This window comes from Taudactylus pleione, unplaced genomic scaffold, assembly GCF_031769625.1.
Source record: "Taudactylus pleione unplaced genomic scaffold, aTauple2 ptg001153l, whole genome shotgun sequence".
NCBI lineage: Eukaryota > Metazoa > Chordata > Amphibia > Anura > Myobatrachidae > Taudactylus > Taudactylus pleione.
The window spans coordinates 589865-616681 of NW_028285554.1; the positions used below are offsets into that span (position 1 = coordinate 589865).

The 26817-nt window shown below is 42.6% G+C and overlaps 1 protein-coding gene across 7 annotated transcripts in view; it reads right to left on the reverse strand.

The window, feature by feature from the left end:
- Window positions 1–1993: 1993 nt before the first annotated feature.
- The window catches only part of COL16A1 (collagen type XVI alpha 1 chain), a 194917-nt gene continuing 170093 nt past the window's right edge, over window positions 1994–26817 (reverse strand). For all 7 annotated transcript variants that reach the window (XM_088462141.1, XM_088462137.1, XM_088462143.1 and 4 more), the window contains 15 exons: window positions 22777–22848; window positions 22638–22691; window positions 21961–22005; window positions 18859–18903; window positions 18716–18769; window positions 18578–18631; window positions 18447–18497; window positions 18270–18359; window positions 18065–18100; window positions 11393–11437; window positions 11117–11308; window positions 7600–7666; window positions 7129–7305; window positions 6807–6884; window positions 1994–6709 (listed from right to left, as the gene is read on the reverse strand). In XM_088462141.1, the coding sequence (XP_088318267.1) occupies window positions 6513–6709; window positions 6807–6884; window positions 7129–7305; window positions 7600–7666; window positions 11117–11308; window positions 11393–11437; window positions 18065–18100; window positions 18270–18359; window positions 18447–18497; window positions 18578–18631; window positions 18716–18769; window positions 18859–18903; window positions 21961–22005; window positions 22638–22691; window positions 22777–22848 (1257 nt within the window). In that variant the 3' untranslated portion in view covers window positions 1994–6512. The remainder of the gene's footprint in view (window positions 6710–6806; window positions 6885–7128; window positions 7306–7599; window positions 7667–11116; window positions 11309–11392; window positions 11438–18064; window positions 18101–18269; window positions 18360–18446; window positions 18498–18577; window positions 18632–18715; window positions 18770–18858; window positions 18904–21960; window positions 22006–22637; window positions 22692–22776; window positions 22849–26817) is intronic.

The window sequence follows — 26817 nt, forward strand, 5'->3', positions numbered from 1 at the left end:
AGGTGCAGTGACCATCCATTTGCTTTGGAGCCCCATCTCTGAACTGTTGTTTTAGATACACATGTGGTGGCCCCAAGGTTAATTTTGATGGTGAGCTGCTCCACTGTAGCTTGTCGGTCGTCCCTCACACCCCTTCGTAGCCGACGTTCACCTCTCGCATCAATTGCACATGGTGGTCTGAAGTTTCCACGTCGGTTATTTACAATGGTGCCATTTGTCCAGTCATGATACATCTTCACCACAGCAGCACGTGAACAGTTCACAAACTGCGCTGTTTCAGAAATACTGCCATGTCATGGGTAAAAGGGGCTATTTATACAAGTTGCAAAAAGGGATGTGTGCAGACGGCCTATTACACACCTTATATACCCACCAAGCCAGCGAACGGCACGTGACTTCATAGGCTACGTGCTGCCGACGTCAAATGTAGGAGGTGGTCATGATAATGTGACTCGACTGTGTATTTCCTCCTGCTGTTATCTTTTTATTACCTGCAAATCTACAATGTGGTTGAAATCCCCCAAACAAATATATCAGAAGTATACCCAGTTTAAGAATTTATGTCTTGAAATTATGCTCCAAAAGCTCTTATCATACACTTAAGCTGGCCACACATCTAAGGATTATCTGTCCAACCAGCCAACTAGTTGATTGGCTAGAATGAAATCTGGTAAGGAATGAAAATCTGGTAAGGTATGACAGCAAATGACAATCAGCAATTTGCTCCCAAACGCCGGAAAATGGACAAAAACTGTTGATCAAACAAATTGTTTAGATCAAACATTTAACAAATTTATCTGACGACCATTTTCATCTGTTTTCTGGCATATAGGAGCAAATTGCTGATCTTCAGTTACTCCCATATGTTACCAGATTTTCATTCCAACCAATCAACTAGTTGCTGGTTGGACAGGTAATCTTTAGATGTGTGGCCAGCTTTACGGGTATATGTACTAACGTGAGAGTTTTCAGAAGTGGAGATGTTGCCCATAGCAATCAGATTCTACTTAACATTTAACTAGCACCTTCTAGAAGATAATAGCTAGAAGCTGATTGGTTGTAATTTACCCCTTATAGTCTTTTATACATCCTACAACTGTCTAGTAGAAGGCTGAACTAAATTTGTGAATAACCCACAAGTTTTGGTTAAATATGTGTGAAAATATAAAAAAAAACAAAGAGAAAGATGCAGATAAAGGTCCATATATAGATAACTGTTTTCAAATTTTGAAGCAGGACATGGCATATTGTTCATGTTTCGCTTAAAAGTGTTAATGCATCTCCACAGCAGTCGGTAACCTACCTCTGACATTAGTTAACTTGATTTCCAAACTTTGAGACCTGATGCACATTTTGTCCAGCAATAGTTTGCCAGCAGTACATTGTGGTATTGCTGCTTGCTGGAAGGCCCTCCACACCAACTACATTATGTCAAAGATCAGTTTACGTATGGGACATTTAATTGCCAGAATTCACAGAGATCCCTTCCTGTAATGACTTGTGTTACTGGTTGCCCTCGAGTGAAACTGCTTTTCCAGGGATATGTACCAATTATTAACTGTATAATTTATGTATACTGTCTAATGACATACATGGCTATCCCACATGTTCTCTATTCTTCCTCTACCCTACTAATAAGTTAATATTTCTTTTATATATTAGAAATATGTTAATATTCATTCTGATTTACCTTGGGTGGTATTGTCAAAATGGAACTGCTATTCCTTGGAGATACATTACATATTGCTATAATCCAGCACATCAACACTTTCTTTTTCAAGCTATAAAGGCATTAAAAGCATTCAGTACCTGCGGATATTCACTCCCTTCTTGCTTGTACACAGTGCTACCATTAATCACACGAAACATACCGTACCGTAATATATGTAGATGTATGTACTGTTCATTGCTGTGACTTTCCTACATTACTGCAGCATATGCAAAACGGTCAGACACAAGTCATAAGAAGATGAAAAAGAAACTGGAGAACAAGTTCCAGAATAATATAAATTATATTTGATAGATTGCTTTTTGTAGCAGAACAAGTATCTACATAACACGCAATTCTCTCCACAGCGACGTACGTGTAGAACATTGGTATACAGCTGATACACAAATATCTCCTAGACAATAGGCTGGTGATACAGCAGGTTGCCACAATTGTACTGGAACTCAGCACTTATTTGGAAGCCAGTGACATCCTAGGCTGTAGGGACTGGAGCAAAATGACATTGAGGCTGACACTGGGAATACTCTCTCCCTCTCTCTTTGTAAAAGTGGAAGCAGTCATCTTTGCAGAGTGGCTGTTAAAGTACACTAGATATAGGAGATGAGGACCATACAAAGATACAGATCAGCAAAAGATAAAATGGCAGGCTCATTGGGAAAGATGTTACATACATTTTAATTATATTTACATGCTTTCTGCATTCATTGTTAACACATGTTACTGCAACTCCTCACTGAGTTATAGGATGATTCCTTTAACTGATCTGACAATGTAATTGTGATAATTATTTGCAGACTTGGAAAAAACACATAATAAAATCTCATTTAAACAATACCTGCACATTTATAGAACCATGTAGTTCTGAAAAATGGAACTGGGTCTTTCTTTAGGATTAATAAGTATGGTAGTAACAGATACATTTGTAAACATAACTTTTCATGATTTTCCAGTTTATATCAGAGCATGTTTACATCATATTTATACAAGCAGATTTATGCTCTGTGTTTAGTAAGGGACATAGGGCCTGATTCAGCTTTGGGAATAGAGAGAGAGATAGCACTTAACTGTGTACCTGGACAAACCATGCTGCAATGCAGGGGGTGTAAATACATAAAAAAAATTGCATGTAGGTAAATACTGGCTGCTTTTGTATGTAGCCTACAAATACTACACAGTTTTATTATTACTCTACAATTTAGATGTCAGTTTGGACACCTCCCTCCCAAATCTAAATCTCTCTACACATTTTAAATCTTCCCCACCTGCAGTGCAGCATGGTTTCACCAAGATGATCAGTTAAGTCCTAAATCTCACTCTCAAAGCTGAATCAGGCCCAAAGGTCCATATAAATCAGGGAATTCATTTTGTCATAACACGAATAGCTTCTGCTATTAAATCAGAGTGTAGTGAATGTGAATACATTCAAGGCTAGTTATCTCTTTGTAAAGGCAGACATATTCCTGAGGCAATATTAATGTATAATTAATAATTCTATTTAGTACCCAACCTTGATGGGACGAGCAATCCCTGTAGAGAAACCAAACACGACTGCAGCAGAACAAATCTAAAGGGTATTTTTACTAAAGTGGGGGTTTTTAGAAGTGGAGATTTTGCCCATAGCAACCAATCAGAACGTAGCTATTATCTTCTAGAAGGTGCTAGATAAAGGTTAAGTAGAAGCTGATTGGTTGCTATGGGCAACATCTCCATTTCTAATATACCCCGTAAAGTGATCAGTTAATAGCAGCACAGTTGGCTGCCTTTGTATAGAGGAGTAAAGGAGTACCCATGATTCAAGTATGGAGTAGGTGCCTGTTATGCAGAGCAGTACAAAAGTAAGATTTCCTTCTGCAGAGTGATATTATTGTACTACGATAATACTGTAGAGAGGGTGAATTTGTAGTGGTGTTCCATGCTGCGTGCACTGATGCAAAATCAAGGCATCGTCCAGAGCTCAGATGGTCCATAGATGACCTCCTGTGTCAGCTCCCATAGCTGCTGAAATAAACTGTTTGTAAAGGATACACTGTTCAGTAAGTACAGCCAATAAGTGAGCCTATGCACTTATTTTACTAATGTATATCTATATACAAAATGGAGAGGATCCAACCCTATAGCTCCCATGTGTCTCGCTTTTCCCAGGATAGCCCCTGTTTTGCACCCAAAATCTTTAACTTAGAATATTTTGCCATAATTTCCCTTACAAATAAGGATGTTAGTAAGGTTTCCTAAAAGTAAATATGAGGTTCACTTCATGGACTGAGCAAATGCCAGGTCACATGGTTGTCATTTTGTTTTCATTTCAAACTTAGGGGATCCGTGTCCAACTGCCTGAAGCATATGTCTAGTCATGTGTGAATAAGCATATAAGACATATCTGTTTTCCATTGAACAGCTCTCCATACATATTACACAATTTGAGGAAAAGTTTCCCTGGGAATTTTAGTCAAATGATGTCTGATATAACTAATGGTGGGTACACACTATACAGATATATCTGCAGATGATGGTCGTTCATACACACTGAACGGCCATCATCTGTGTCTGGCCGCGGGTCGGGTTGAGGGAGTGTCTCACCCCCTCTCCGCGGCCGCCGCTGTGTGTGTACAGGTGGTCTGCAGACCGCCCGTACACACTTGCCGATGGATAGATATATCTGCAGACATATCTGTCCATCGGCTGTGCAGCACAGCCAATGCGATATGTCTGTGAACGACGACGTTCACAGACATATCGCTGGTACACACTGGCTGACGGGCACCCGATATATTTGCCAATCAATTGATCGGCTAATATATCTGTCAGTGTGTACCCTAGGCAAAGACTAAAGTTTTAGTTAATCACAGGCTATTTTTAATTTATACAGAACAATGAACTGAAAAAAGCAAATACTGTGCTATGGAACAGGAATACAGTAGTTAGGGTGCTTTGTCCTTTTAGTGGCTTTCCTCCAATGGCAAAGGAGGGTTTGTAGGTGCAGGTACAGTATTCTTCTCCATGTAAGCAGTGTAGAGATTAAGGCAATGCTTCTTGTGTATTTTTGGATGAAGATTGGCTATTAGAAAATGTTAATAACATGTGGCTTTTAGAAAACACATGGGGATCAACATGTCTGATACAGATTAATACAGATGTAACTGTGAGAAAAGAAAGTTCTCTCTTTTTGTTTGTGCCCCAAACAAGAGAGTACTTTCCTTTCTCACATTTACCTACCTACCTTACTCTTATGGGTGCACCTCCACACAAAATAGATTACATGGATGTATATTCATTTTGATGCAATACATGATTGTGGAAGTATTTCTACCTGTTATGACTTATAAATATTACTGAAGTACTTGGTACCAGTGCTTAGGGTCTCCTCCATCCCATCTTTCACCTATTGATGACAGATGAATACAGGCCTAGTCAACCTGGTGTGGCTCACCAGGTGTTGTGAAACTACAAGTCCAAGCATACCTTGCCAGATATCAGCTTGCTGTAGTTGCACAACACCTGGAGAGCCACAGGTTGTACCGGCCTGGAATAGATGGTGAACAAGTGATTATACATTATCATGACACTGAGTTTGCTGAATGAAACAATGTGTGATGGTACTGAAAATATATCCAGCAATTGAGAAAAATTAATGGACCCAGGGCAAGATCACCATTGCTAAAACAAGATGAGTCATAAAAAGAAAATGACATTGCTTAGCAATGTGAAAGAAAACAATTTGGTTCCTAGGACACTAGGGGGCAGAGATAAGAGCTCTATGAGCTTCACCTAGGCTGCTGCTACTACTGCTGCTACTACTGCTGCTGCTGCTACTACTACTACTATTACTACTACTACTACTACTACTACTACGCATGAATGGGGGCCCTCTCCTCATTTAACAAAAAATGAAAAAGCACATGCAGATCCAGGGGAAAACTGGAAGATTATTAGGGGCATTTATTGTGGTAGACAGGGCTCAGAGCGCCCCTATTTAAACTCGATAATATAATTATGACCTTGTTGAGATTATCTTGCATTTGTGAAACACGAGGAATTAGAATGCCTGTTACGAATGTTCATAAACTTGGGCAATGGGCTTGTATGTTCTCATGAAAAATGAAAGACCAAACTTATATAGAATGGATATAAAAGAGAAAGAATAAATTAGGACAATTTTATAGAAACATTGGCAACAACGCTTATAAATTCCATTACATGATAACGATTTGTCTCCTTATTTTGTTTAGGGAAATGTACATTAAACACGAGTGAGTTGAGAAATAAGAACAATTAATTTACACCATGTAGCTAGACGTACAAATGGAATTGCCTGCATGCTCAGATGGAAAGAAGAGTGGAAAGGGTCCTCACCTGGAACTTTAGACAAGAGTAGCAGTATCTACATTAGACTACAGAACATAAGGGATTACCATGTGACTGGAAGTAAACATTCTGTTCTGAAGCACCTGACCAATCAAATATGTCATGAAGCAATGAGGTGTATTCTGTTCCATCATGGACATGGATCATTCTGTTGTCTCAAGTGCTATGAGACAATGTAGGCAGCAAATAAACCACAAAAACACAGAGGAAATGCAGAACCTAATGGCTTTGATAAAAAAGGAAGTACTAATACAAGGTGCATGAACACATCCTTCTTTGCCAGGAAATCCTGCATCTCGATAAGGAGCAATAGATAGAAATCAGTGTATCAAGAAATGTGCTGTTGGTCACTCTGGCAAGGAAAGGGAATATCTCTTTAAAGATGATCCTGTGAGACAGTTAGTGTGGTCTGAGGATTGGATTATCGTCCTGGCCCTTTCATGCTCTTTGGCTGGTACTCTTGCACTGACATCATGTTGTAACAGTCTGATGGGTTGCATCTCCCTTCTTTGCCTGTGTTACCTTTTGGCCCAACTGGTCCTGGAATACCAGGGATCCCTTGTTGTCCCATTGGTCCAGTTAAACCCACTTTGCCATAACCGGGTGGACCTTGTATTCCTGATGCAAGAAGAATGCGAACAAAGTTACAAAGTGCCTGTGCACCTTTATTCACTTCTTTACATAAATGAATGCAGCAAGCTAAAAGGAATCATACCTGGTGCTCCAGGAGGGCCCACATCACCCATCATACCAATACCATTGGTCCCCTTCTCTCCCTTTGTTCCAGGTTCACCTACAAATTAAAATGAAACATAAAATGAGTGTACGTTACTGAAATCTGTGAAGAACATATCTTCAAACTGATGTTTATATGTAAAATATGTACATTTTACAGTTATTGTATTTCCAGCAGACACAAGGTATAGTGCAATACTTATGACGTAATACACAGTCATAATGAAATAAAACAACATCATTTATACATAGTTTTAGTTACACGAGTTTAATGCATCCACTCTTCAGTGCTTTGACTTTACCTCTCATTCCAGGAACACCCGGTCTTCCCTCACGTCCAATCTGCCCTGGGGATCCTGGAGCTCCTGGGTTACCTGGACGTCCTGCAGTTCCATCCTTTCCAGGAGGACCTGGTCTTCCAGGCGAGCCAGCCATCTCCACTGGCATCTGCATGCGTGAGGTGTAATATGCCATCCTCTCTATGGGTAAAGCCATCAGTCACAAAAAACATATAAGATATAATTGCCATGCTGAAGCCTACCATTTCATGCCCTTTTTATTATGTGTTAGGTTTGGAGAAATCAATTACATATTACAGTCTTGAATTATGCTACCTCATAGGCAACACAGGTGGGGGGTTTCCGGTTGCCTATGAGGTAACATAATTCAAGACTGTAATACCTCCTCTAGAAATCCTGCATAATTCTAGCATAATTCAAGACTGTAATACCCCCCTCTAGAAATCCTGCAATTGCCCCTACAGTTATACATACCGTCGAAGAGCTTGAACATCTCTTGTCGAATCATGCTCTTAATTTCATCATAATTGATGGGATCTGCCTAGTAATGGGAAAACACATAGTGTATTTTACTAGCTTATATAAGAAAAGAAAACAAATAAAGCAAAATTATTGTTAAATTTTTCTTCCAAAGCGAATTCTACTTTTTAGTAGTTTTAGTGGTGAATTTCCCCATGACATAGTAAGCATGCTTGCTTGTAGCTAGTAGAATTGCTCGGCTTTACTTTTCCACTTGTATGGCTGTAACAACTGGAATGTCTCCTTCATACAAGTTTGAATACATAACACAAGGTAAGTTAACTATTTGGGCGTCAAGCATGGATTATTCAGTATAAAATCCCTGGAGGCTCAGACCTAAGGCAGCAAAATGGAAGTTGTAGCAGGAAGTTTCCTGGAGTTTTACTTTTAAATATTTATGTGTTGGTTTATTATTTTCATTATTTTTCTCAAGCCTTCATTTGATCTAACAGAATAATTTCCAGGAATGAAGATATTGGGAGCTGACAGTGACCAGCGTCTCTAAAATCTCCTCAGGAGATGGAGAAGCTCAAGATTCATGGGACAAAATGCAGAAGCTATACAGGGTGGATTCCAACTCTGTCTTCATCTGGGGTATTCATATGTTATACATACAGTATGTTGCAAATAAGACATAGTAATGTATATACAGTATAAAGTAGATATTATATACACTAGTTCCTCTGAATGAGTCTGCAATTCACACTGCTCTGCAAAAGAAGTCAGTAAAAGTACTTGTGCACTTCTAGAAGTGGCAGCAATACAGCTTTATTTCATATGTTAAATAATAACCCTGGTCTAGTGAGTGGATTCCTGGCATTGTAATTCCCATCTGCACTTGCCTATGGGAAAAGCAAGCATGGCAAGAGGTGTGCCTAACCCTAACTTCACCCCGGGGTTGCCTAACACTAACCCCCACTTCCCCTAGCCTAACCCTAACCCTCCCGGGGGTCTGCCTAACCCTAAGTCCCCCCCGGGAGCCCCTAACCTAAACAACCCCCCCCCTGCGGCTGTCCGCGCCCGGCTTACCTTATATCGAGATGCCGGATGCCAGGTTCCCGGCATAGGTAAAATGACAGGCATCGGGATTTCGACGCCTGTCATTAGACCCTTGCCGGGATTAGACAGTAGGGATGCCGACGGTCGGGATTTAGACCGTCGGCATCCCGACTGCATACCAGCCAGGGTCTGTCCGAGTCCCTGGAGAGAAAGATACCTGCACTGAGTGCTCCTTGTGCAAATCATGATCACAGCTTCTGTCTTGAAGTAAATGAGAGGACACTTACCAGATATTGTCTCTGGGGGAGTTGCTCTGTTTGCCCTAAATTGTTGTATTAGCTGTTTAATCTGTGAGTGATAATCAATCTGTAGTTGACTTCCATTACATTATGCATTACATTCTGAATATATACCAAAGGTTGGTGATTTTCTTTCTCAATGCAACATCTGCCAAATTCCCATGTTCGGCAATATGCTGATTTGGTAATAGCTTTAGTTTATTTTTTTTACTAAATTACAGCAATTTTTATTTTTTTTAAAACACTAATTTAAAAGTGAATTTTGTTTTCACTCATTGACTGTGGTTGGTTATCTTACTTTTGTTTCATGAAGTTGTCAAAGCTGGATAATTGGCTGAGACAAGATCAGTTTAAAATTGAAGCGTGCACAATGCCATCTTGTGAATGGCAGCTAGACTCCATTTTAGAAACAAGAATCTGCAAGACGCCATTTTGCGACCAGCTTCACTGTAAGTTACAACTCACGAGCTAAGAACAGATGGCAATGTTTTTGATAATCTACCAAGGGCAACTTGAAGAACAGCCTCTTGAGAAAAAGTAAATAGAATAGACAATGCACCAGAAACTGTGAGTGTTTTACATACAAATTGGGAATCCCTGTATGCAGACAAGTATAGTTATGGCAATTGTAATATTATCCAGGCAATTGATCTACACAATTGGATTTGTCTGAATCCTAAACAGGTTTTAGTTTCACACCCAGACAGAATGGCCCTAGCTTCACAGCTGGAGGTAACACATTTGCATTGCAGTCTGAGACTGTGAGTGAGGAATGATATGTGTGTGTGTATGTATGTATAAGTATATATATATATATATATAAATATGTTAAGTCCATCATGGATGGAATCTCATGCATAAACACCGCACATTACGCACAATTGAGCTGCTAACATGACGCCCAGTAGCGAATGCACAATTATTAGCATCATGCGATTGCATCTTTCACCATTTCACATACACACATTATGCTTAAACCCAAAATGAAAACACCGTTTAGTAGCTAAATGCGCACGCATCTGTCCCCAGTTAACTAGCATCTTCATATCAAACCCCGTACTCTCACACAGTACATATTCACTTACAAGGTTCCATTAGCGTTAAGGTATAAGATTTAAGTTTGTTCAGTCAATATAAATGCTGTGAAATAAAGATATTTGGTAACTAAGGTATTATACATGCTAAACAAGCCGTGTTTGGTTTTGTACTGATGCGTACTCTTTCCACAGTATTCCGGTGTAATCGGTGGGGAGATCGCATCATGCATTCTCGAGTTATGGACAACAGAGACTTCAAGCAACAAAATGTATGAACTGTTAGGATGTTACAGGGGGCGGGAAGGGAGAGACTCCCAGTTGTTAGGGGCTGGGTGAGTCTATTTGAACCAGCCTGTTAAATGCTCCGTCACAGATGGATTCCCCTTGGGAACCAATAGCATCAGCAACAAACGTCTCTATTTTTTTGCCTATTCCCGGGGGGGTATAAATATGTGTGCTCCAACACTGGGTCTTTAGTCTTCTTGCTAAATGCTGACTGAGGGGTTTCTTGCTGATGCCTAACATCTGGTACCGGAAGCGCTGCATATGTATACTGTACTTGGGTCTGTATAATTCCTTTGCGCCTAAATTGTGTCTGGATCAATTGCGTGTAACTTTTAATTGAATAATACTTGTGCTTTGGAACCACAGATTCCAGGTCTAAGTCTTTATTTACTGTATGACTGCGTACGCTAATTAGCGTCATCCTTAGAAGGTATAGGCAGGATATTAGAAGGTATAGGCAGGATATTAGAAGGTATAGGAAGGTGTGTATAGAGATTCTGATCCAATATCATCAAAGTATATTTGGTGCAGTGGTATATTTGGTGCAGAATTATAGATTTGCATTTGATGACTTCAATAACGTGTGTGAAGTGTTAATTCACACTTCACACACAGAAAACTGTTATTTTTTTACAATTACATTTAGAAACTTTTCCATATCTTTCCATAATTCCCATTTTGCCTCTCCCTTTAATCTTTCCATAACTTCAACCAACAGCAGTTTCTGCACAATATTTTTGTCATTTGTTTCCTAAAGAGGAGAAGCATTTGGGAACCTCAATTTTCCAATGTTCCACTGTACTGAGACTACAAATTTCACTGTACCCAATTATTGTGTTAACCCATTCTTACCATTATTCCAGGAGTTCCTGGGGTTCCTGGAGGGCCAGGTGGTCCCGGAGAGCCAGGTTGTCCTCTCTCTCCAGAAGATCCTCTAGGCCCCACGACTGCTGCAGATGAACTTTTTCCATAGCCATCTCCAGGCGGTCCTGGTCTTCCTCTCTCTCCTTGAGGTCCTGAAGGACCTGGAGCTCCAGCTTCACCCTACAGTAAGGGGGCAAGAAAAACATACATAAATCACCCTTATTACTAAATGGCAAATTACTAAATAAATGAAAGTCTCCTCACCTTTTCTCCATGGGCTCCAGAAATTCCAGGTTTCCCATGAGCACCCTTACAGAGAGATTGGGAATGAACGTAAGAAGATACATATAAAAAAATTCTAAAAGAACATCAAAGTCAAAACATTTTATGAATCTTATAGAGATTACATGAAACTGGGAAACACAAGATTATTGTGGATTTTTAGTTTTGCTAACTCTCTAACAAAAATGCTTATAAAATTATGTAGATTACGGACTTTTTGTGCCATTATTTATTTACATAGTTCCTCTTTCAGGCATAAAATCCCTGCTTCAACCTGCCTTGGACCCGGGACTCTGAGCATGGTTTGAAGCCGGAGTTACCCCTTTCACACGTGGGTGACAACCTGGGTTATTCTTGGATTGCCACCCTTTACACTGGACTCAGGTCTTGTAATGATCCTGGTCTTCCGGCATTCAGTGGGTGCTTGGAGATGATGTGATCTCCAAGCGCTACTGTCCCTGGCTAAGCAATTTATTTTAGGCGTGACCTGGGTAATCAAGACCCGGATCGCTCCTTTCAGACTTGAGCCAGGTCTTTGACCCAGGTTCCAAGTCCTGGGAAAAACCCTGATAGCGACCAGGATCGTGGACCCGGGACTTTTGGAGTATGTCTGAATGGGGTATTAGTGGAGATATCATTTACTGAGTTCTGAAAAAGTATATGCCCCCTGTCTTAATTTCTGCATTAACTTGTTTATCAGTGTGTGTTACTAGATCAACAAAAACAAATATTAGGTGAAAAGAATCCTGGATTACCAAACAACAAAAATATTGTCATTTATTTGATAAATGTTTTATTGAAATGTATGGAGTACCCATTGTAATTGCCCCCCTGGACAAAATAACTGGTAATGCCACTGTTAGCATCAAAACCTGCAGCCTGATATTCCGATCAGACATACACAGAACACGGGGGGAACTTTGAAGCACTCTCACTTCCACAACTGCTTCAACCCAAATTTGTATGTTTCAGATCCTGTCACAATATCTCTATGGGTTTACATGTGGACTTCAAAACTCTTGATATCTTTTATATCCAACTATTCTTGGGGGTCATCACCAGCCTTCTGACACAGCTAATGGTGGTAGAAAGTCACCTAGCCTATGATGCAACATGTCACCACCAAACTATGAATGTCACCACCATGATTGATTACTGAAATGTAATGTTCCCTTTTCTCCAGACATAATTTGGAACCATGTTGATCAAAACATTGCACTTATCTGTCTACAGAATATTTATTCAGAAAGCATACAGACGCATTTGTGCAAACTGTGAGTGAATACCCATTGTTATTAGTGGCCAGTAGTGGTGAAGTCATGACAATGTTGTGGTGCACCCTTCAATCAGTCTCCATGTTAATATTTGATTCATGTCCATGAATTGCACAGCACACATATTTAAAAGGTATTTACTGTAATATGTTTATACAAAACATTAATTCCACCCGGTCTGTTGTGTGGGAAATGGAAATGCATTGGTTGGTCCCATCACTGCAGCTCCAGGCTGTGTTACTGTTACTTCTGCAAGAGCAACAGCAAAAGTAGGGGCCACTGATTGTTTGTCTGCCAGAATCCAGATGGGGAATGGAGAGTGCAGACCCCCCTTTCTGTAGCACTGGATGGTTCCACAATTAACGGCTCACTGTTATTCGGACCTCCTCTGAGCAACTGTACTGCCACCACAGGAGCTGGTGACTAGCCTACTGGACCTGAACAACCCCGTTCCCCTTCCACTAGTAAAGGTAAAAACAAAAGGCATGATCCAATCTGGATTGATTAAATGGACAGCGGGGGCAGATTTACTTGCTCAGCGTGTTATGTAGGAACTGCTTAAAAAGACAGCTGTAAGCCCAAGAGGCCTATGTATAACATCACAACTTCCACATGACCACATGCCTTTCAAATGGCGAGTACTAAGGGTCTGATTCAGCATGGATCGCAATTGTAATCGCAGCTGCGTAATAACACGCAATGCATCTGTGAAAATATGCTAATGCCTGCCACCACTCGGCCAGCGTAGAGACGCCCACTATTGCCTTCTCACATCCATAATACCTCGCAGTCCTGCATATACATCGGTAACATCAGCCCCTCACGCACAATTACAGCAGGTCTGACCCGTCGCCGAAATTGAAAGTCTCGTCACACACAGTGAGTACTCTAGCTGCGTAGGCAATCGCAGTAGCTAAATTATGCACGCCCATGCAACAGGATTCAAATGGACAAGCATGCCCGCATTTCTGCAACCACTTCCCCGTCACCAGCCCCAAACGCTCATAGCCTGTCACACACTCTGTGATGGATTCCTATCTGCATGCGTGATCGCCGCGCACGTGCAGTGCGGTGCATATGAATGCGCAATGGCTAACAATCACTCGATCTGCGTACGTAGTTGCAATTGTGATCGCTGCTGAATCAGTCCCTAAGGACTGTTGTAAGCTGTATGCTCGCAGATAGCACAAGGGAGAACAAAATATATGCACAAATGGTGTGAACTATGGAGCTGATTCAGGGCCGCTTGCAAGCTCTGAGCGCTCGCAAGCGGCCCAATGGTAACGCACTGCGCATGCACCGCGTCCAGCATGCGCGAGCCCCACTGAGCGACTAAAGTTCAGTCGCTACGGGGCTCGCTGCAAAACGGGGCGGCTGTCGATGGTGAGTGACAGCTCGCCCCGTTTAGTGGGCGGGTAGGGGGGTGGCTGAACAAACGCAGGCGTTCCGTTAGGAACGCCTGGCGTTTGTTGGGAGGGCTTACTGACATCACTACTGATGTCAGTAGTGGACTTCCTGCTCTATTAGAGCAGAAAGTCCACTCGGCCTTGCGGCAGCCTAGACCCTACCCCAGGGTCTCATCGCAAGCCCGATGGTCGCGATAATCGCGATGGTCTCCTGGCTGCTCGCACAATCTGCAGGTGGTCTCCCACAGCTTTGCGAGCGCCCGGAGAAAAGAAATAAATTAAAAAACGGCCACATTCAGAGCGAGCGCCCGCAAGCAGCAAGCGGCTCTGAATCAGGCCCTATATTTCCTATTGATATATAATGTAGATATTACGAATTAACAGAATTTAAGTGAACAATGCAGTTACACTTTAAATTGATATTAAGCCACAAACTCTTTTGCATCCTGCTTGCAAATAGATAGTGTTTTTTAGGCAGCAGCTAAACTAGCTAAAGTGCCTCTAACTGTGCCATATGCTGTCACAAGCTCATGAAATATGTCAACACTCTTTTAACCCAAAGTCCTATATGAAACTGTAACATGATTGCACTCTGTTGTGAAAGAGATTAAAAAAAAAAATCATAATATTTAATGCATTGCCATTATGTGCAGTGGCGTCACTAGAGAGGTGCAGGGGGTGACACCATCCAACTGGGTGAGCCCAAAATAGTAGAACTGCTCTGCTATTATGGTGTCACCCCCTCAGATGATGCCACCGAATAGTGGTGCAGCGGTGATGGATGACACGCGTATGCGCATCTCATCATCCACACTGTGCCGGAAGAGGCTGGGGGCTTCCCAGCAGCTCCCGGAGAGCAGGGCAAGCCCCCCAGCTTGACAAGGACAGGGTGGTCACTACCCCAAAATGACACATTAGGGGGCATGGCCTCATGGACACAAGTCCACACCCCTTTCATGTGTGCACATCTGTGGCGCACGCGAGGGGTCGATGGTAGATGCCGCCTCTGATTATGTGCCTGTCTTATCACAAGGTTTAAATACAACTTGTTGGGTACAGTCTTCATGTGTCTCCAACAGATGATTAAGTATAGGAGAAGCAACGTTCAGATGTAAAATCAAAGAAATCCTTAGTTTAGAGATCTGAACATTCAGAAAACTACAAAGAAAAATGTAAATGATTGCTTCTGATTAGGGATAATGACATTTATATAAAATCACTGAGAAGTAATGAGGAAAGTAATGCAACGGAAGGGCCAGGAGACACATAGGTCATTTTAAATCTATTTTGCTATATTTTAGACATGGTGCTCCAAATTACAGATATACCTTTATCTAGAAATCTGCATGTTCCAAGCATTCTGGATAAAGGATTCCATAAATGTTTATATTTTAGTGATAGTTATTGTTTACGGTTTGGCTACACTGCGCACAAACAGCCATCCACTGAATTTATTTTGGATCTATCCCATCACCAACATTCATATTGCTTTCAGTGTTTATTTTTGTTCATTGTTTCATTTTTGCTTGAAATATATTAGCTCGGTATCCTTATGGTAAGAAAATTAGAGATAATCAACAACATTTATATGCTACAGTACATTGTGACCTAAGTGTCAAAATATAAAATACATACTATATTGTGACTAATGCTGGATACACACTATGTGATATGTTGTTCTATTAGCCAAAGAACGACATATTGCATAGTGCATCTGTACGTGTGTACAGAAGATATGTCTGTGAATAAAGTTGCAAATATTGCAAAAGTTATCTTGCAAATATATCGGCACATCTGGATGTGTGTGTGGAAAACCTGCCGACACTAACATCTCAGCAAATCAAGCGGCTATTTGGTAAGTGTGTATTGGCTTGCCAACCGGCCGCTTAGTCTATGAATCCTTGGTCTGCGGCCAAGTTACCCAGGTGCAGAGGTAGAACTATGGGAGGCAATGGAGGTGCCTGCTGCCAGGCGCCACCACTAGAGGAGCAGCTCCTCCATCGCCCACAATATTGATTGCATCCTGACAGCTGCCGCCGGGTGATAGAGTGATTCTTCCTTCTCCGGCTCTCTCTCCGCTCTTGAGCAGCCAGGTGTGTATTATTTTTTTTTTCCACCGATGGATGGGGGGGGACTGCCGCATGGGGGTGGCAGCATTGTATTTATTTGGCTGGCTGCATTTGTGTGTAAGAGGTGTATGTCTGTGAAGGCATTGTCAGTGTATGTGTGTGTATGTGTCACTGTGTGTCTGTGTTCTGTGTGCATGACTGTGTCCATCAAATACATATGTGGAAATTTCACAAGCCCACCAAAATGTTAAACTTCAGCCCCTCGCCGTGGGGGGGGAGATGGTGTGCTGAGAGACAGTGCAGGAGGGGAGGTGATGGTGTGGCTGAGAGTCGACATGGTTGAGAGGGGATGGTGTGCTGAGACGACACAGGGGGATGTGATGGTGTGCTGAGAGACGATGTGGGGAGGGGATGTGGCTGAGACATAATGGTGTTCTGAGAGACGATGTGGTGGGGAGGTGATGGTGTAGCTTAGAGACGACGCAGTGGGGGAGGTGATGATGTGCTGAGAGACGACGCAGGGAGCAAGGTGATGGTGTTGCTGAGAGGCGACACAGGGGGGAGAGGTGGTGTGCTGAGAGACGACACAGTGGGGAGGTGCTGAGAGACGACACAGGGGGAGGAGGTGAAGGTGTCAATGAGAGACAACATAGGGTGAGGTGATGGTATGCTGAGAGATGACGCGGTCGGGAGGTGATAGTGTGTTGAGAGATGATGTAGGGGGGGAGGTGATGGCGTGGCTGAGAGATGACTCAGGGGGAGGAGGTGATGGTGTGCTGAGAGACGCAGGGGGAAGGAACTTACACAGAGGGAACGAGTCTGGTTGAACCGCTGTCGTATGATGATGACCATGTTAATATTCCTACACAAACAGGCATTTTCTGGACAATGTGACCTACATGAATAGTGAATACCGACTGAAGACGCTGTCTTCTCATGGAAGATACATTTCTTCAGAGGTTCCACATTGTGAGAAACCACCATATAGGTAAGGGGCATATGGTATGGAAAGGAATGTTCCCAGAGTGACGAGAAATGGGTGGCATGTCATAATGGCAAACCCTATTTTCAGTGACCTTGCCCATTTTTTTTGCTATATGTGTGTGTGTGTGTTAGGGCACCATTCTTCAACTTGCCCTGGGCTCCAAAGACCCTAATTACGCCTCTGGTAATGTGTGCACCTTAAGTAATGTACCTATATTTTATGGATAAATGACTCATTGTGTAGAGACAAGCCAAGAAAGATGCTCATACCCTGATACCCTTGGATGCTTTTCAAAGAGTTCATGAAACGTTGGTAACCTGGGACCTCTAATTACAACTATTCAAAAAGGTTGGGGACGGGATGCCAGCGCTCGGTCACAATCCTGATGCCGACATACCGACCAGGTTAGAATGCCAATGCCCCCAGGTAAGTAATCCTAACCAACCCCTAACCCTAACCATCCTTCCCTGCAGCCTAAACTAACCTCCCCCACTAGTGCCTTAACCTAACCCTCCCTCCCAGCAGCCTAAAGCTAATCCCCCCAGCAGCCTAACCCTAACTTTCCCCCTAGTGCCTAACCCTATCCCCTTACCCTAACCCTCCCCCTAAGCCCAGTACTTAAGAACTTACCTCCGGGATTCTGGCGGTCGGGATGCCGGTGCTGGTATTGTGATAAGTGTCAGGATTCCGGTGTCGGCATTCTGACCGCCGGAATCCCAGCGGTCGGCATTCTGACTGCATCCCATCCAAAAGACCTTTTGCATTTGGTGTTAGTCTTTATTGGACAATATTTATTAAGTAATGTGGTATCTTTATATCATATTTGCAACACAATCTAAATGTAGCCTTGTTTATAGCCTTATACATGTAGTGTACATAGGTTTGCATATATGTGAACAGATGGACTAAGCAGTACATACCTCTTTACCAGGTTCTCCATCTGCTCCCATTTCACCCTAATGATAGACACAAACATAAGATTTAAAAGTCCTTAATTAGTCTCTGTTCATGTTCTACAGTATAATTTCCTCTTTATTATCACCAAAACATTGGACTGTGGACCTGCATCAGACATTTTCCTCATGTGTACTATTTGAAAACTACAGTGATGATTGGGATACTCACAGCAGGTCCAGGATGTCCAGGGGCTCCTGGTTCACCAGGAAGACCCAATAGACCACGCTCACCAGTGGACCCTCGTTCACCCTTTATGCCCTAGAATAAATAAGGTTTAGTCAGGCATATGTGGTTTGGATATCCATATTTGCCTTTTGATGTAACAAAGCATTACTAAGGCCTTACCAATCCTGGAGATCCTGTGCTTCCTGGTTGTCCAGGGCTTCCTGCAGGTCCCTAGAATTTGGGTGCCAAATATAGTGTAAAGTGGACAGTCTGTGTTTTTGTGTCATAATAAATTATCGTTCTTTACTTACGATGTGGCCTGGAGGACCTGGACGTCCTTGTGGACCCATGGGACCAGGGTCACCCTAATAAGGAAAATAGCATCTTAGGTATGAAGAAATCAAGTAAAATTTTTAATAAGTAGTGACTGTGTGTTGTGCTGAGCTTACCTCTGCTCCTGGCCTCCCAGAACTCCCTGGTGGTCCTATAGGTCCACAGTCTCCCTGTGACATAAAGATCCAATGAGTTTGTTCTTGTAGTAACATGAGAGTGGTCAGATGAAAAAATATCAGACTCTATTTATAAAGTTTACCTTGGCTCCTGGCAGTCCTGTATGCCCTGTTTTTCCTTTAAATCCCTGGAAATAAGAAAAGTTACAAATAGGTTCTTAAAGCTCCACAGATGATCATTGAAATATGTGCCCTAATTGAGGTACACTATCATAGTCTAATATTACATCCAAACACATGCATTGTACTGCAGCTTCATAGTATAACCAAAATGTGCTACCAATCACCTCTTTAAATGTAAAAAGTAAACCACTTTGTTATTAATTAATGGTACTGTGGGAGAGGGTTTGGTAATGACCAGGGGAACAAGACAGGGTTGTCCCTTTTCACTGTTGCTCTTTAATCTGGCCCGTGATCCTATGCTTAGAGTCCTACAAAATTGGTCGTCATTTAAGGGCATTAGCATCGGAAATGAGGTTGTGAAGATATCAGCCTTTGCAGACGATGTTCTTTTATTTGTATCGTACCCGAGGCGGACCCTTGGACCACTGATGGCGAGAATCAAAGAATTTGGGTCGGTGTTAGGCTTTGAGGTTAATTTTGAAAAAGTCACAGCACAAATACCTAAAACAAGGTTACACACTGCCAGCATGGTCTAGGGATATTCCTATTGGATGGGCAGCCATGTCCATCACAAAAGGGGTGCAATTCCCCAAAGATCTCAGTAAGTTGTACGCACTTAATATGAACTCTATTATGCGAGGTGTAAGAAAGGATGTGGAAAAATGGTGATATCTTAAATTCTTAATCTATCATACCTAGGTCAAGGTAACTTGGTAAAGAGGATATTATTTAAAAAAATCCTTTACCCTCTTCAGTCTCTTCCCATATTATGGTCTAGACCTGATGTCATGGAGTTTGAAAGAATAATACGTACTTTTATTTGGAATGGTAAGAGGGCTAGAATTGGTCTTGTAAAGCTCATGCGGCCCAGCTTCGCTATTTGAGAGATTGATTAAATACAAAAAATATATATGCCAACACTAATTTGGAGGCTGAATTCTTGAATGGCATTAGCTTAACCTTTTTCTTGCACTTACATGATAGCGAGATACCCATATCGGTTCAAGCTAATCCACTATTAATGTCTACTCATAAAGTATGGCATATATTTTGCTTCAAAAACGCTCTTGAACCCATATGTATCTCCATTTCTCTTGTTAATAAATAATCCAAATTTTCAAAATGTGACTGCAGGTTATCCTTTTACGTTGTGGCACAGACAGGGCATAACTTGTGTTCGAAAGATTATGAATGGTGTAACCGGGAAACCAATAATACTTACACAAGCAGTGGAACAATATCCGATACTTTGACCCTTTCCCCTAGCTTATTTACAAGCTCAGCATTATGTGGTCAGCATCTATAAGGTGCTCTCACCAGATGACTGTAATAACTCTTTAGATGATTTATAATGAAGGAAAATCCCTCCTACAAAGTCATCTCTATACATTATTCTTTCCTTCACAGAATACAGGGCTGAGAGAGACCAATTTCCATCTCTAACCACAGATGCTGCAAACACTTGAGACATCTATCAAATTAATCCCCGTAGCATCATATGCAGATTTATTCCTAAATATATTTTAGGACATACCTTTCCCCTTAGCGTAGACCCTCATGGGGGTCACAGATGACCATTCGTGCCCTAGATGCAGCTCTCAAAGGGCTGAATAATTACACAGTTTATGGGAGTGTTCGGTAATACAAAGATTTTAGATACAGGTATGGGATTATGTCAATCGATATTTAGTTAATTGCCTACCCTTAACTCCCGAATGGGCAGTTTTTGGCATACTACCTGAAGGCACCAGAGTGGTGAGGGAGATATGGAAATTACTGTTATCTATATCAGCCATAGCTAAAAAATGTATTCTACAAATGTGGATACACTCTGCTCCCCCTCCATTCTCCCTCTTTTTAGAAAAACATTTTTTTTATGTTTTTAGAATGGAGTGGTTAGAGGCCTCATTACAAAAGGAGAGGTTTACCAGAAGATTTTTCGAAACATGGGAAAGTTACATAGAAACCCTCTCTCACTCACTTAAGGAACAGATTTGGAAGTGTTTCAGTTAACACTCTATGGTAGTGCTTCCCAAACTGTGCACCGCGGAACCCTGGGGTGCCTCGGGACACTTGCAGGGATGCTTCAGGTTGGTGGTCCAGCACCAAATCAAATTATTTAAGGTCAATGTAATGTAAATATGTGGACAAACCCAAGCACAAACCTGTCCACCAGCACATAACTGAGCCTAAGGATGACAGGTAGGCACAATTTACTTCACTATACTACTTTACTACATTTTTTTCAGTATTTCCCAATAACAAATTTTGGTTTAGGGGTGCCGTGAAAACAATGCTGATACTCTAGGGTGCCGGGATTCAAAAAAGTTTGTGAACCACTGCTCTATGGTATGAAACGCGTGTATGTTTTCAAGACTCTCCAATTTCCCTCACTGCTGACTAGACTATGGTTGATTTTAATCATAGTGAAACTTAATTTTATATTTGTTACACGGGTATGAACAGGAGAAGAGTAGATGACATGGATTCAGGTTCTCACCATAATTATTATTTACATTTTTTATTTAACATTTATATGGAATGTAATGATCGACTAACTTTAATGTATATTGGTTATGGGTTCCAAAAATGTATAATGTTGTATTTCCCTTGAATGTACTACAATTGATATTTATTACATTTGAAATTGATATGCTTCAATAAAGGAGAAAATTTTAATAAATAAATAAAAAAAAAATACAGTCACTCAATGTGTGAGGCTTACTTTAAGGCCTTTATAAATAATAAAATTAGACCCCCATCAGAAGTCAATGGTAAAAGATGTGTCCTCTTGTATCTTTGCTGCATTTGTGGCAAATCATGCCACATTTGGCGCCAGTCGCACACACATGAGCGGGTGCGCACGCTGCATTCGCACCCATGACTCCATAGTATTGCATGGTGCGAACGTAGCGTGCAGCATGACGTAGCGTAGCGCACATGGCCGCAACTAATTGCATGGCGCGATGCATGCGTGCGTTTCTAGCGCGATCAGAAAAGATGCAAGTGGACACATCTGTACGTAAGCTGTCAGGACATAACACATTTTTGCTTTAACTTACTGGGACACCGTTACGTCCAGGCAGCCCCGGAGGACCTGGTTCTCCCTGCAGATAGAAAACAGAGTAGAATAAATACAGAGCTAACACTTTAACATACCTCCCAACATTTAGGTATCCTGAGGAGGGACAGTTCGCAGGTGTCCGAAAAGGGGGCGTTGCTTCTGAAAAAGAGGTGGAGCCTACGGAACTCTCGAAGATGCTGGGCAGCCCTAAGGTTCTCCGTACACAAGTGAACAGATGCCGTGCGCATGCCCCTTGCATCTGTTCTCCTCCTTCTTATCCACTGCTCTGCTATGCAGAGCAGTGGTTTGTGCTCCCCCCAACTACCCCTCCCACCGCGGGACACTGTGGCTCGTGGGTGGGACAGCGGGACAGTCCCAGAAAAACGGGACTGTCCCGCTGGATGCGGGACAGTTGGAAGGTATGCTTTAATATGAAGTAATACAGAGTCGATGCCAAACTGATAATACAGTACATACTGCATTATAATATATACTAAGCATTGCTACTTCTATATGTAACACCTGTAAAGGTTTCTCAGAGGCAAAATACAATAACTGCTAAATAATGTATCCGCTGCTATATGATCATGCAACATACTATTCTGCTGTCATGTGTTTAGTCCATACAATAAAGGTTTCCACCAGTGATTGTTTTTATTTTTGTTTGGTACATACCCTTGCTCCAGGCTTCCCATCCTTCCCATCTAGTCCTTCAATTCCAGGTGGCCCCTGAAGTATAACATAGGATGGATTTAAGATTATTCAATTTCTGACCTATTATGTTGTAATTCTTTCAAAAGCAGATTCCACTCACCTGTATTCCAGGAATCCCCGGAGGGCCAGGTGGCCCAGTAAGTCCTGGAGAACCACGTTGTCCCTCAACACCCTGCAAACAGGTAGAAAGTAAATTACTACATCAAGGGCTGTGAATTAATGTTAAACTAAGACATTTACAAATTAATAAATAAAATAATAACTCTACAGCTATGCAATATGTTCATTTCATTTTATTGTCCTAAATAATTACCCTTTTAACTGTCTCTATGCAGGGCCATAGTGAGGATTGCACGGCCCCTTTTATTTTAGGAGACATAGCCTAATGGCAGTAGGCATGGCCGAGCTTCTTTAAAAAAAAAGTTACCAAAAATAGAGCGCTTCACGGGGGGGGGGGGGGAAGGTATCGGGGTTAGGGGTGTGTGTGTACCTTCAGCCTTGAGGAAATACAATGGGGTGCTCCCCCCCTTTACCACCCGCATTGCCAGAGAATCCACAAGGGCACCTAACACTTGGTAGCTAACGCCCTGCTGCTATTTTGAGTGTTATGATCGCTGCAGCAATGTTTATAAACCATGTTCTTATTCTGTACTGTCTTGTACTGTAAGTCACTGTTTTACGTGTTTTCTCATTTGTTAATGTACTTTGTGAGGTGCTGCGGAACCCTTGTGGCGCCATATAAATAAAGGTTAATAATAATAATAATAATAAAGACTGCTGCTGCTGATCAGCGACAGCAGCCTCTGGTCTCACTGTAGCCCAGCACGCTGAGAAGTGACGGGTAAGGGGAAGGCGGGTAGCAGACACGGGCCCCCTCCATCAAGCCCGGGCCCTGGTAACTAGTACTTGCCCCCCCCTTGGCACCCCTGTCTCTGTGATAGACTACACAACTGTTTGAATTACATTACTTTGTTCATTAACACTTATTAATATTCTTATCATGTGCTATTAGTCTATGACATTGATCTGTCAATTCTTCAGCTACAAAAAGTCATAATAATACAGATACATAAATAAGGCCGAATGCTATCAGAGTAAGCAACAATAGAAAGGTAGTATACTGTACAAAGCTGTTTTTTTCCATTTTGAGAAAGAACAGAAGGAATTGTGGCTCAAAATGTGGAAAAAAAAAATGTACAAAATGCAGAAATGCAGAAATGACTGTTTTGTAGTTTCATTCACCATGTTTTATAAGAAGTTTTTGGCAGATTTTGCAGGTATTTTTTTATAGCATAGCGTATCAAGATAGTGGAGAATACGAATTAAGTAGAATGAGTGGTTAGATAGCCACTGGAGGGACGAGACATAGGTGAGAAGATTGCTTCAGGTGGAGAGAGCTTTTTCTTTTATAACAATAAAACTCAAGACAAGAGTCTTAATAATACAATCGCTAGGAGCCCTAAGTTAAATATAATAATAAAAAGAGCAGCCACAGCAGTCAGCAGGATAGACTTTTCGTTTTTTTTTCTGCCAATGTGTATTTGTTAGTAATGTTAATAAAAGGGATGTAGTTGCGGCCGATGGTCTCAATCCCGACGCTGAAATCTCAACAAGCGAGTTAAGATAGGCGTTGAAATACTGATGCCTATCCTAATCCCGATGCAGGAATCCAGGAGGACGCGTGTCCGAACAAAGGTAAACTGGGGCGCCCTTAGTGTTACCCGCGGGGGGAAGGAGGGTTAGGTTTAGGTAAGTTAGCAGGGTTAGCGTTAGGTTTAGGGAGGGTTATGGTCAGGCACCACTAAGGGGGGTTAGGGTTAGGCACTAAGGGGGGAGGGTTAGGTTTAGACACGAAGGGGGGAAACATAGGTTTAGGCACTAACAGGGAGGGTTAGGGTGCGGGGTGGGGAGGGTTAGGGTTAGGCTACAAGAGGTTATGGTTAGGGGGAGAAGGGGGAAAAGTATACTTACCCGACCCCTGTCAGGATACCAACCATCGGGATGCCGCTGTTGGTATGGTGACAAGAGGCATCCCGACAGCTGGCATTACATACCCATTCCTTAATAAAATTGCTCTGACAGTACTAGGCACCACATTACAGACTGTTAACTGGCCTGTGTCTAAGGCCATGAGGCGCCATACATTTCCACAATCAACTGATCACTGCTATGAGATTTATCACTCAGTTTTGCACTCTGCAATATGTATGTAGAATAGATAATCCCCTCAAAATAAGTTATTTATAAAGTTTGAAGTATAGAACATTACTCTTTGCTCATACAGGGGTCTATGTACTAAGCAGTGATAAGTGACAGAGTGAAAAGTGATAAGTCTGTGATAAGTGCCAGCCAATCCGCTCCCAACTGTCATTTTTCAAACACAGCCTGTGAGATGACAGTTGGGAGCTGATTGGCTGGCACCTTATCACAGACATATCACTTTTCACTCTGTCACTTATCACTGCTTAGTACATAGACCCCTAAGAGATAAAACCCATCAGCTTCTACCAGTTATTTTACAGGCTGTGCTAGAAAAATGACAGTTAGAAGCCGATTGGTTGCTATGAGCAATTTCTCCCCTTTATCTCCCTCTGGATTGGGTACAGTGGGCTCTATTTACTACAATCCGCATATTGAATGCGGATTGTAGTGTGATATTACCGAGTGAATTCGCATTGCGAATTCCGGCAATATCACAGGGATTTACTATAAATCCCTTGCAGGGACAGCGCTTGCGATAAAGCTCTGTCCCTGCGGATCCCATCCGCACTCTAGTCGCGGTATTTTCAGAAAAAATACCGCGACTAAGAGCCCGCGCATGCGCCGACCGACCACCGCTACTACCCCCCACCGACGCTAAGCCCCGCCCCCCGGCGCTAAGCCCCACCCCCCGCGATCGCGGACCCCGCGACCCCCCCTCCCCCCCCCCCGCGACCCCCCCCCCTTCATTACACTTACCTGCACCTCCTGGCCTCCGGTGATCTTCTCCGGGCTTCCCGATTAGGTGATCTCCCATACTGCACTGGGACCCGATCACCTGATGACCGGGCCCCAGTGCACTGTGGGAGACCAGCTGACCGGAGAGGAGCCATCACCGGAGGCCCGATCACCGGTCCCTAGATTCAGGTAAGGAAAAAAAAAATGTTTCTTTTTTTTTCTTTTTTTTTACAGTAATCAGCTTGCGGTCTACTTAGACCACACAGCTGATTACTGGTACCGGCTCCCGCCTCTGCTCTCCCCGTTAGAGCAGAGTGGGAGCCCGGTAACCGGGGGAGACCCTGGATAACGCCACCTCCAGGTGGCGTTATTATCACAGGGCTTCCCCCGGTATTTTTTTACAATTTATTTTAGTAACTTGCACACAGATCACATTTCCCATTACAATTATGGGAAATGCGATCTGCTTTACTAAAAATAAGTGATACTGGGGGTTGGAGTAGAATTTTACTAATTCTACTCCAATTGCCCTGTAATAACTACAGGTGAAACTAAAATAATGTGAAAAGGGTGTGAAAACACCCTTTTTCACTTTATTTTAGTAAAAATAATGTTAATAAATAGAGCCCAGTATCCCTACGAACAGAATCCTGACAGCATCATTTAGACTGTCGGATTTTGGTAAGTATTTACCTTAACCTTCCCCTTAATCCTAACCCACCCCCCTTCCACAGCCTAACCCTAACCCACCCCTCCCACAGCCAAACCCCCCTCTAGTGTCTAGCCCTATTACTTACTGACGGGAACTGTCGGTATTGTAGCATCCTCTCTCTCCCCCTATAACTGATCTATAATCACAGCCGGCTCGAGGCACTTTCAACCACTGTGGTTGAACAGGGGTGCCACCCCATAGAGGGCGCACCCCTCCCGACCATCCCGATTTCAGCGAGACAGTCCCATTATTTGGGCACTGCCCTGCTGTTCCACCTGCAGGCCGAAGTGTCCCGCCGGTGGTCGGGAGGTTGGGCACCCCTATCGCCGCAGCTGTGTGGTGGTGCCGGCCAGGGAGAAGAGGAATGGATGGCGCAAACATGCGCACGCCACCCATTCAGTGCAGGGAGAGAGCTGGGGGCAGCCCAGCTACTGAAGGAGTGCTGGGCTCGCCCCCAGCCTGACGTTAAATGGGAGGCGTGCCATACAGACA